The sequence below is a fragment of the Papio anubis genome, chromosome 3 (assembly GCF_008728515.1).
Source record: "Papio anubis isolate 15944 chromosome 3, Panubis1.0, whole genome shotgun sequence".
In the NCBI taxonomy this organism is placed as follows: Eukaryota; Metazoa; Chordata; class Mammalia; order Primates; family Cercopithecidae; genus Papio; species Papio anubis.
Window position 1 is genome coordinate 45,620,746 of NC_044978.1, and position 12,640 is coordinate 45,633,385.

Consider the following 12,640-nt stretch of genomic DNA (forward strand, 5'->3'; position numbering starts at 1 on the left):
GGGAAGGCAGGGTAGAATCCTATAGATGTTTTAGATAATATTGAAAGTCATAAAGTGTTGGATTCACATGATGTTCTGAAGTATAAAAATCCATTCATTGAATATGCATCTACTCACTGCAAAATAAATAAATATCCCCTCTTAGTAAAATTATGCCTCTATGGATACTTCCCTATCAAGCAGTAAGCTTTAAAAAGTGATGCAGAAGTAAAGCAAAAGAATATAGAATATGATGTTATTTATGCAGGGCCCTCAAGAAATCGTATCTCTCAGTAAGTGATTTTTCCAGATAGTGAAGCTTCATTTAAAGATGATGTATTTAAAGATACAGAAATGACTTTTTAAAACTTTATTGTCTTGCATGCAAATCTTTCTAAAATGTTTTACTACATTCTTCACCAAACATAATCCATTCCCCAACGATTCAGACTAAGCGTTATAAGCATCCATCTCTATATTGCACTTTAAGAGGCTGTCAGAGGCTATTGCACTGTATGGAGTGTCATTTGCCCCTAGACTGTTAAATAGTACCATACTGCTGTGCTTGTAGAGCTCATCTTTTAAATACAGTTTCCTGTCTTTTTTCTCTCAATTTTTATCAACTGTCACTTTTCCCCTCCAACAATAGGGTTTATAGGAGGCTAAACTCTTACCTGTCTCAGGGACTTTGCACATGTTTTCTCCTAAATACATTTTATCCTTCCCCTCACTTTTTGCCTGGCCAACTCCAACCTTCAGGGCTTCTCTTCCCTGACCACCCTCAACGCAACCAACTCCAGTGTAAAGTAAAGTAATAGCATAGTTTGGGAGATCCTATTACTTACCTACGTAGTGATTGTGTAATTTTGCAGTTCAATTTTTCCTTGTATTTATTTGTGTAGTATCTAACTCCCCAAACAGACTGAACAGTTTAGTAAGATAGCGACCATATCTGCTTTATTTGCCATAGCACAGGGCCTGGTACATAGAATATCTGTACAATAAATAAATAGAATTCGTCTGAGAGAGTAGACTTGTAAAATTTTTGAGATTAGATTTGATACATGGGCCACAATGAAGAGAGTGCTTTCAAGGCATCTTCCATTTGAGAAAAAGAGCTCCAATACTGAACATATACATAATAAAATAAACATAAGTAAGATAACTTTACCAAAACACATGCACAAAACATCTTGGGAAAATGGCAAAAACAGAAAAGCACGGAACATGTCCTTTCGCTACAGCTTATGTGTCACTCTTTGTTTTCCAGCTAACTCTGGCTCCCCCCATTCAGTCCTTCGCTTCCCTATTGAAATCACATTGTTAAAAATCAAAAAGCCCTTATGAACTAAAATAAATAATCAAGAAATGAGTAGCAATGAAGTGAGGTGCACTAGATATATTGGGCTAGCGATTAGAGGCTGAGTAGACATTATACAAGACGTGAACCCTTACGGCAGGAAATTACAGCATTAAAACACAGAACTTAGCCAAGCAGCACCTGCCATTTATTTATTTATTTTTAACATGGTCCAAATGTGACTGTTTGTCTCAGTCACAAAATGAGTCACCCTCATTGAATCTGGCACAGATTAAACTGGAAAACAAAAGCAATTACATAAACTACACACTTTAATAAGGCAGATACAAAGGTTCTCTGGATTATGGTACAAAGCACAATTTAGCCACAGAATAAAGCTTGATGCTCGACAAGAGAACTGACATCAGCACCCTTGCTAATCTCAGCACAAAAGCGTCTCTATGTTTTGTCAGAGCACAAAACGGGCCCACATAAATCAGTCTTTGTTATCTGAAAATATCTGAGATTCTTAAAGTTTGTCCTATTTTTATCCTTGCTGCCTTGGTAGCTTGAGAGAAAGCCATACACTTCCTTGCCAATCCTGCAGAGCAGTAGCAGACAAAAAGGACAGGCTTTCTAGAAACCTTCAAAACCAAATACTCAAAGTAATTTTAAAAGAAATTCACACAAAAAATCATTTTAACGATTAGACTTCCATTACGAGCAGGTAATGAAGAAGCTGAAATTTGCAAGATGTCTGCATAGTTGAGAAGGACTATGTAAAAACTTATTTTGTAGCCATTTCTTACATGCAATAGTCACTCCAATTTTGAGTTGAACAAATAATGTTGTTAACAAGAAGCAAACAGTTAAGTCTGGATTTGGGGGTAACTTAAAAGTACCAAAATCTGAAGCCAATTCCCTATGCTCCTGTGACTGCCTCCTGTGCCTACAGGATAAAAGCCAAACTCTGGCAGGGTACACAGGGCCCTCCAATCAACTCGCGCCCCATCTCCACCCCTAAATCTTTCCAGCCTCATTTCTTGTCTCTCTGCCTTCTAACCACATTGGAAATATTTGTAGTTTCCCAAACACTCTGCTTTGTCCTGCCTCTGACCTCTTGGCACAAAATCTACCCCCTAGATTTTAGCTCAGCCTCTGAGCTCTCCATTTCCACCTTGTTCCTACATCATTTGACATCTCTACATTTGAATTGTTACTGAGGGCTGAAGGCATTTTAGCCTTTCTTCTTTCCTTTCCCATTGCCTAGTGCTAAGGAGGTGCTCGGTCAATGTCTGCTAAATACGCAATCAAAAATGTTTGAGGCAAGGATTAAAAATACAGAAGTTCTCATTATTATTTATGCATTACAGGGATAGTGATATAACTGCGATCTGCCCAGCGCATTCAAGAATTGGTCAGGCAAGCATAGAGGTGTGTATTTTAAAACTCTACAGACATAAGAGAGATGTTTTTAAATATCATTTTAAAAGAACTATTCTTTTAAACATTTTCTGTATTTAGCAAATTGGATATGCTACCCTGTAGAACTGTCACAATGAAGCTGGGTCTTAAGACAGGCTTTTCACACACCTTAGAGTATGGGTAAGAAAGTACATACTGGCAAGAAAGTACAGATGGAGTCCCACTATTTGGTGGGAAGGAAATATATTTTAACCTGGATTAACCCCAAGCCATAAACGGCTGTAACATTACTAACAAATTCACAAATTTTGCCTAATTAACCTAACTAGCAAATTGCTTCAGCTTTAAAGAAAAACATTGTAACTGCTGTACACCCCATTTTGTGAGTTCTCTGTGGTATAAATGACAGCTCACATGCCTGGTGTGATGCTTGCCAGAATTCCCTAATCTTTTCCCTGTACCTTTACTGGAAGAGCTAATTATTGAGGAAGTAGCCAATATATGGGCAGGCAAGAGAGAAGATCAGAGAAGAGGTCGGGGTAGTCCATGGGTTCTCTGCCCTGAATGCACATTAGAAATATCCGGAGAACTTTGCTTCAAAAAAAAAAAAAAAAAAAAAAAGGCTTGGGGTTTCACCTCAGGCCAACTAGATTATAATGTAGGGGGGTGGGGATGAAGGGAATAGGCAGCTTTAAACACTCAACAGATGATTCTAATGTGCCACCAAGATTGAGAACCACAGATCCAATCAATAGGATTATATTGGTCTTTAAAGTAAAATTTCAAAAACAAAACAAAACAAAACAAAACACAGGTCCTTTCAAGCCTACGTCTCATTCTTCATCTTCTTATATTAATACCTTCTGCCCATGTCAGTGCTGTCTCTATCTTCCTATTTTTATTCACAATATTTACCCCACTAGCAAATATCTTTCAAACCCAATTCATTCTTCAAGGTTCTTTTTTCCCAACCTTCCCCTTTCCTCCCCATACCCTCCCTTTCTACCACTGACAATCAATTACTGCTCTGTAACACCTCATGCATTGCTGTAGAATAGATTGGAACAGTCTATTATTTAACATTTTCAAACTCTCCAAACACTTATGAATTATTTTCCCAACTGGACATTAAGCTCCTTGAAAGCTAATTCCTTTTTTTTTTTTTTTTTGTATCTGCAACAGCACTTCACACATTGTAAGTGGTCAAAGCCTTGGTGAGATGTTGTCCATCAGAATAATCATCACAGAGAGCCACTGAGATTAAATAAAAAGACTTCAGATGGGAAAAAAAAGTTCAAAGTTGTTATTGAAGTCCACACTCCTTCAGTAAGATGGCATAGATGGTTCTTCCAAACCATACTTACCTGTCTCATCTCTCCAATCTCTTACCTCCACAGATGGCCTCAGACAGCACCCACATGGTCCTTGTTGCTTTTTCAGTCTGAAATACCTGATCTCCCTCACCATGAGCTCCTTCTCATCCTTCAAGAACTAGCTCAAGACCTGTTCTTTAAAGCTTTCCTCAACTCCCCCTGAGATAAGGCATCTGCTCCTGTTGCTTTGAGCTCTCAGCAATATCACACAAGTAGTACATTAACAAGCCCATTCCCTTAAGCACTTGAAAAAGAACTCTGCTGACTGCATCTTGGGGTCTCTTGGTAGTTGTTAAGCCGTAACAAAGTATACCTTGTCCAGATAGCTGAAGAGCAACACTTTCTACATTCCTGAGCCAACTTTCCTTCTACCAGGAAGCCTCACCACTATAATTTTACTAACCCTTTCTTTTCCTGAGAAAGTGTGGGGGAAAAAGTAGAGCAGAATTTTTTATTTTGAAATCTCTTAAAAGGTATTTCACAACGGATATTTAAGGAAAGACCATTTCTGTGACTTCTTTTTTTTTTTTTTGAGACGGAGTCTCGCTCTGTCGCCCAGACTGGAGTGCAGTGGCGCGATCTCCGCTCACTGCAAGCTCCGCCTCCCGGGTTCACGCCATTCTCCTGCCTCAGCCTCCCAAAATTTCAATATACTCTCAGAAATCTGTAAAACGTTGGCGTTGAAGATGCGTGTTTCACAAGATGAAAATGCTATCTTTCATAAGATAGGTTGTAATCGAAATTTTATCAGCAGAATAATGGTCAAATAAATTATGGAACAGCTACACAATAAAGCTAGGCAAGTCATTCAAAAAGTGACACAGATCTATACACATGAGCAATGCCCACAAGATAGCTGTTAAATAAAAAAAACAAGGTGCGGAATTGTACATACAGTATATAATTCCATTTGTGTGAAATAACTGTGTGTTTGTACAAACACACACTATGTTTAGAGAACAGGTCTGGAAGGACACATACTAAGTTGTTAACTGTAATGACTAGGAATACGCCAGATGAAAGGGCCAGATGAGTCTCATATTTTTATTTTATATACTTTGTTTTTCCAAATGTTTCCACTTATTGCTTTTATAGTTTTAAAAAATTATATGTTTAAAATAATCTAGGAATGATGTGCACAAAACAAAAAGTTTGTGTGTATATGGAAATGCTATTTTATTATTACTCAGCAATTAGTGAATGGATATTTAACTTTGCTTTTAAATATAGAATTCCGGGATACATGTGGAAGGAGTCTTAGCCAGGAAATAGCCTAGACAGATAAAGAGTAACGACTTTAAAGACTGGCACTTAGGGGGTTAAACAAACAAACAAGGAAAGTTGGGAACACTTAAAATAGAGGAATTAATTTATTTTTCTTTCCTTAAAGTCATTATAATATATTGCTTTAATTTTCTTTAAAAACCATGCAGTTAATGGTAATACATTTAGATATTTAAAAATCTAAAATAAGCACTTTGGGAATTACTTTGCCTATTAAAAATATTTCCATAATACTATTACTAGGGTAAATAAAATAAAGAAAAACAAATTAACCATGAAGCAGGGACAAAGGAAAAACATTTGCTTTAAAATACTTGAGTTGTTTTCCAGGAAGCACCATCTTTTCTCATAGAGCAAAATAAGGAAAAAACAGGCTCGGTGGAAGTTTCCACTCCACTGGCTCTATCATTATGATCATCTGTTCCAAACACACAGAAGCCTAAAATTTCCTGTTTTCAAACTATTGTCACCATTTTCTAGCCTTGTGCTATCTGAGCTAACTTTAGCTTAGTAATATAAACAAAAGAATACACCGAAAATAATGCAGAACAATGCCTAGATCTAAGCTTTCAACTGTTCCATAAACTTAAGATATTAGAGTTTACATACATCGCCTGGATACAACAAATTAGTTGGAAATAAAACAATTTCCTGAGAGGAAAAAAATCAAATTTGACTCAGAAATACTACACTAGCTATGGAAAGACTTCAGGAATTTTGACTTCTCAATAATAGTGCATATAATTTACTTGTTGAAACTACTGTTAAATTAATGTCTACCTCAAAGCCTAGGCATAAGCACTACATAAAATAAACAAAAAGCCAAAAACAAAAAAGCAATGACAAAAACCCCTTAGTATTTAATATACACAGGTGGTTCTTAAACCTTTTCTGGGTCATAGACTGCTTTGAGCATCTGATTAAAGCAATGAAAACTTTTCTTAGAAAAAAGGCATATAGGTAATATTGTACAGTTTTAAGGGTTCACAGGACCCCTGTTAACACATTAAGAACCCTGAAAATAGGACTTGACTTTTATACATCTTACTACCGAGAACAATTTGGTATGAGGCTGGTCTGCCTTGGACCCCAATTAGGGAAATTTATTTATTAAGTTCCACAGGAAAGTATGTCACCGCATGGCTATATTAATTCTCATTACAGCATTGTGGGGCAAGCTGAGTATATTTTTACTTGAAAGTACCATTTCATTTCTCTCCTCACATTCCCAATTGTTGGGGCTGTGCCCATACTCTTAACTCTGGTGGTTTTGCAGGCTTCCTTACCCTAACCAAGAGGAGGCTGAAAAAGTGAGAAACTGGCTGGGAGCCAAACAAAGTTAAACATGCAATGTTCCATGTGAGTAGGATGGTGGCCTGGGGTGACTCACAGCTCAGTGTGTACTGGGAAGAAAGGCTACTGGCCTTGGGTCCACTGGAGCTCACCCTTTTCTTACCACCATGTGCAGTCAGTCAGTGAGCTCAGGTCAGGATGTGGGCAGAGGAAAATGGGGACACAGAGTTCACTTCATCTTTTGAGACTGGCTTTTGGCCTACTTCTGGCCAAGAGTTAGCTGGAGTTTACATGCAATTTGGCCAGCTAGAGATTTGGAACATGAGTTGCAGCTAGTGAAGAACAAGTCTTCTGCTCATCTCCCTAAGAACTTGTGAAGGCAGAAGTGGTGCAAATGTCCAGGCAGATTCCTCCCAATCTAGCTGAATCAGCAAAAAATGCAATAAAGAACCCTGAGCACTGCCATGAGTTCCAAAACATGTCCACAGTCATTGAGCTATTCCATTTCTAGGACTCTCACCTAAGGAAATAATGGAAAAAAAAAATATGTGGCTAAATACCTAGGCACCAAAATATTCAGCACAGTATTGTTTCTATAAGTAAATATTTGAAATGATCTAAATAGTCAACAGAAGGCAGGATGATCAACTACCCCAGTTTTCCTGAGACTATTGTCGTTTTAGCTCTGCAAGTGCCACATCCTAGAAAATGGCTCAGTCCGGAGCATACCACCATACAGGAGTCTTACACAGCCATCAAAGTGATGCTTAGGAATGTCTTTTTTTTTTTCTTTTTTTTTTTTTTTTAAGAGTTTTTTTTCTCCCCATGGTTTGCAAAATTCCCAAAATACTGAGAGATCATGGTAAGAAACTCATATTTTCCATTTGGAGTAGATGGAATTTGGTGTGAAGGAATATTGACAACACCTTTCTTTCTGCAAATTCTGGCTTCCCTCTCACCTCGGCCAGGTCCAGCTGACTACTCCAAAATGTCCACGATACCTTGTTCAAACCTCCATCATAGCACTCTCCCTTAGCATTTCAATCAACCCTTTGTACAGCTGCTTTCTTCACCCAAGACTCTGTCTTATTCCTCTTTAAGTGTTCAGCATAGTGTACAGCATGCAAGGACTTGGTGGTTAAAAGGCATGGGTAGTAACTGCTGCCTGAATAAATGAACAAATGAATGAATGTCTTAATTCATTTGGTAATGATGCTGTCTCTGTTCTTCACTAACTTGGCCTTCAGGTATAATGGATGATATAACAAACCAATAGTGGATTTTCTTATTGTTGTAAGAATTCAGCCATAAACTCTCAAATCTCCAGCCCACAAGGCTCAGTGAACAAAAAGTGAAACTAACTTAATCAGGGAATAAGTCAATATGAACCCTGGGAGACTGAAACCGTGGCAATATGTTAATATTAGGTGCCTACAACTTCACAGTGCCTACAGTACTATGAGAAGGCCCACACATTTTAGTCATTGAATATTATCTGATAGCATTTTTATGTATATATACATATGCAGTCTCTCTCTCTCTGTATATCCATACATTTGTGTGTGTGTGTGTGTGTGGTATGTACGTGTGCATGTGTGTGTGATAACTTCCCAGTCTCTCAGAGGGTAGAATGTAATGTCATCACAGAGAATAAGGACAAAATGGCATGTGCTATGAAGTATAATGTCAACGTCCATTTGACGTTTAATAACGTCTTGTTTAAATAAAGAATAAGACCATGAGAAAATAAATGTTTTTTATGCAGCAGAAAATTCATGTCGTCTCTCAAATTAAAGACATAAAATCTTCCTGCACAGAGGCAAATTCTAATTGCAGTTTTAGAGCAGTGCTGTCCAACAGAACTTTCTGTGATAATGAAAATGGCTGTGCTGACCATCACAGGATCCATTAGCCACATGTGACTACAAAACTTGAAAAGTGGCTGATGCAACTGAGGAACTGATTTCTAACTTACTTAATTTAAATTTAGCCACATGTGGCTAGCAGCTACCACATAGACAATGCAGTTTGTTTTTGGTTTTGAAACAGGGTCTCGCTCTGTTGCCCAGGCTATGTGCAATGGTGCAGTCACAGCTCACAGCAGCATCAACCTCCTAGGCTCAAGCAATCCTCCCACCTCAGCCTTTCCGGTAGCTGGGACCACACGTGCATGCCACCACACCTGGCTAACTTTTCAATTTTTGGTAGAGATTAGATCTCAGTGGGTTGCCCAGATTGGACAGTGCAGTTTTAAAGGATATTTCTTCAACTTAAGAGACAAGCAAGATCAATTGCTGAAGAAGGTACAGCTCTAATAATAAAATCCACAACAAATATTTAAATTGTGTGGCAGTTGTGCCTGAGATCCTAACAAGTATGTGGGTCTATTTCCTAATTTTACCGTGTTCCACAAACTTACTCTTTCCTAAAAATGTGTCTCATATGTTGTTATTATCATGATTAGGAAAGGAAATGCTTGCTTAAATAAAATTGATCATTAATAAAACACCAATGACAATCTAGAATTTCTCAATGAAAATTTATCTTCAAAAAATGAACTGATTCTAAATTATATTTCTTGTTCAGCTATCCAATCCAAAATAATTAGTTCTGGGTTAGAACTACTGTTTTGAGTCTCCAGCAAAACAAAACATTCCCATTTTCTTTTCTGAGTTTCTTATTGAACATTCACCACAATTTACAACAAAATAAAACGCTGCTATATTAAGATTTGGATCACTGTTTAAAAACAACAATTTCACATGAAGAACTAGAGGGAAAGCACTGAAGTGTTACAAATCAAATTTCAAATTTCCATAATTACATTTATATGTAAAAAGCCAAAATAATGCTTAAATATCATTTTCTTCTGAATATAAAACTCAGTCTAAAGCTCTCAGAACAAGATATATGGCAATGAAAAGTTTCTTTAGAAAGACATCCTTCCAAGGAGATAAATTATGCATTCCGGAGCCACTGACTATAAACTACATTAAGTCCAATAAGCAAGAATGAATAACTTCATCTAAAGAGAAGGACTAAGTACAAGGTTGAATGCAAGAAAAAAATTATGGCACAGATAATAAAATCAAGATGTCTGATGCAAATGTGGAAGGCTCAGCCCAAGTGCCAATAATGACGTCTCCCTCTTTCCCCATGTGGGCTAGGGGTGTCACCCTTTCATAAAACATGATTCTTGGAGGAAAACGATTCTTCATGCATGCACTATGCAGATAATGATCTCACCATACAAGAAAAATTATGGCCTATTTATTTCTTTTTGTTTTCAATAAATCCAAGTGCCATCTTGCCTATTTTATGGTGTTTTGCCCCTAAAATGAGCCCAGCTTTCTTTTTTTCTGTCAACTTTTCATCTCCCTCTACACTACCCAAGCCTTATAACCTTTGGTCAACAGGAAATAGATACAATGGACTGAAAAGAACAGTGGTTGTAAGGATTTGTATTGTATATACATGATTTAATGCTTGAGGACAAGGAGAGAAGTGTTGAAGGAAAAGAGAAAATGACTTGCTACTTCTGCCAGAGAAATAACAGTGCCATCTGGCAGAACCCAACTCATCTTGTGCTCCAAGCAAAATTGTTACCAGTTCACAAAAGCTTAAAAAAAAAAAAAAAAAAGAAGAAGAAAAAGAAGAAAAAAGAAAACAAGTACACATACAATCACCCATATAGATAGGTTAGATTAGATTAGATTAGATAGGCCATGTGCACTTGACACAAGATAACTTACACACTCATCTGCTTTCAACATGTTACAAACCCAGTGAGACAACCCGAGTCATTCAGAAAGTGCTGGCATCTGAGGTAACAGACAACAACCAACTGTGTCTGACTTGCCAACTTGGAAGTTCACTAAAGTCTGTAAAAGCTAAAAATAACCACATAAACATGTTTACGGCATTTTAAAAATACAGGATCTGCACTGTCTTCTAAATATAAACCTTGAGTTTGGAGCACAGGGATTGGCTTTGGGTTTAAGGAGATGTCATCTGGACATCCCACATTTCACCACAGAATTTCACATTTCAGTATTTTACTTTAAATATACAATTGCTGGTATTTAACTAGAATGAAGAAGGGTAGAACGGGGGAAGGTGAACAAGAAAGGAAAAGATGGTACCTATTCCCCCATTTAATTAGAGGGCTTCAAAATACCACAAATCTCCAACTCTTTGTGGTGGGACCTGACCTTCATGAAATTCTGAAGGAAGTTATCTGGCCTGTATTTTTCCACTCAACACATCTCCTCTCCAATCCAGTGATCTCTTCCCCATTCCTCATTCCTAAGACTGTAGATGCTGGTGAAAGAGAAAAGTAGGCCAGAAGTCAAGTGGAACACAGATACATATGCTATGAACACAGACAAAAGTCCTTATTTCCCAACTGGTACATAAGGGTAGGCATGTTAAAGACAACAATTCTACTTGTTGTTCTGTTCCTGGAAGAGCTAGATAATTCTAAATCAAACACAGGGAAAATTTTCCAACTAAAATCCGTAATGCTTGAATCCACCTGGATTGCCTAGGGCAGTTATTCTAAGATTATGAAGGATTCGAAGGAATATTTTATTAGTGTAGACAAAAGTCTATTTGGTCTCTATACTTTATGTGAAATCACTCTTAGATATTAATTTTTGGATAGCATTGGTTTAAATTTTATCTCATCTTTAATTCTAAGAAATCTTAAAATTTTAGCAGCTGTTAAAAAGAAGAGAAAAAAAAACCCTGCAAACATAAGCTTAGCTTATACTTATATATCATAAATTTTAAATGTCTTTGCCTCTTAAAGTACTATGGTGGAGTCTATTATTTCTGAAGGTTGTCCGATATCCAAGCAAAGTGTTCTCCAGAAAAAAAAAAATTCATGTAAGCTATATGGGCATTTACTTTAACAAATTTATTTTTAATAAAAAGCTAGCAACAACGTCAACTGAAAAGTGAGGGGGAAAATTATACATAATCCCGCCACCATTAAAAAATCTATTTCTCCATATTTTCATCTAATCTTTATTCATATTATACATACTTTTAAGTAGCTAGTTTTTAAAATAAGGATGAATATATCTTTGGTTTCATGAGCCACACAACCTTCTGAGGCAGGTTTAAAATTTTAATTCCTTAATTTTCCACCTATTGTGACTTTTCCCAAGTCTTGCTTACCATGCTAGAATTATGGAGGAAAAGATGAAGCCCTCACTGAAATGCTTCCTGAAACCCATAAAGAAAATGCATTTCATGATTATAAAAACACTAGATATTTATTTACTTTCTAACTCAACAAAGCATCCCAAAAACATTCTAGCACTTAAGATATTTAATTATAACTCAATGAATGTTCTGTTAGGCCTTGCCCGGTCTGGTACAGAATGCAGTTGATGCTCTAAGCAAATAATGACTAAAACAAATCTGTATAATCCTCTCAACAGAAATGTTATCCCCTTGTTTACCAACAATTGCAATCTCACAGTGTGTGGAATGATTTATTAAATCTAATAGATGAATATTTATTCCAAAAAAAAAATCTCTTGAAACTTCAATTTATGTTAAGCATTGTAACCTAAAGACAGTCTCAGAAAAAAAAATCAGCTTCACTCCTAGGCAATTTAAGTGTTTATACTTTAAAACTTTACTAGACAACCTACTTATAGTTATCTACAAAGATAACTGTTCCAAACTAGAGAGAAAGTTGAGAAAACAAAACACATTGTAGTTAAAATAAATTTTATGATATAAAAAAGAAATAAAAAACAAAAACACCCTTCTGTATTTTGCTGAATAACTCACCACAAAGAGGCAAAGCAATGATTTTTTTTTTTTTTTTTTTGAGATGGAGTCTTGCTCTGTTGCCCAGGCTGGCATACAATGGTGTGATCTCGGCTCACTGCAACCTCTGCCTCCCAGGTTCAAGTGATTCTCCTGCCTCAGCCTCCCAAGTAGCTGGGATTACAGGTGTGTGCTGCCACAC

At 36.8% G+C, this 12,640-nt stretch overlaps 1 protein-coding gene across 9 annotated transcripts in view; it reads right to left on the reverse strand.

The window, feature by feature from the left end:
• Positions 1-12,640, reverse strand: part of GAB1 (GRB2 associated binding protein 1) — a 132,126-nt gene that overhangs the window by 56,069 nt on the left and 63,417 nt on the right. The window contains exon 2 of one of the 9 annotated variants that reach the window (XM_017959080.3): positions 825-973. The exons of 6 other annotated variants lie outside the window; for them this stretch is intronic. Coding sequence is in view for 1 of the 3 variants with exons in the window: in XM_017959079.3 (XP_017814568.1) it covers positions 10,866-10,871 (6 nt within the window). In the remaining 2 variants the exon portion in view is untranslated. 2 more of the 9 variants (XM_017959079.3, XM_017959082.3) reach the window with 2 other exon arrangements.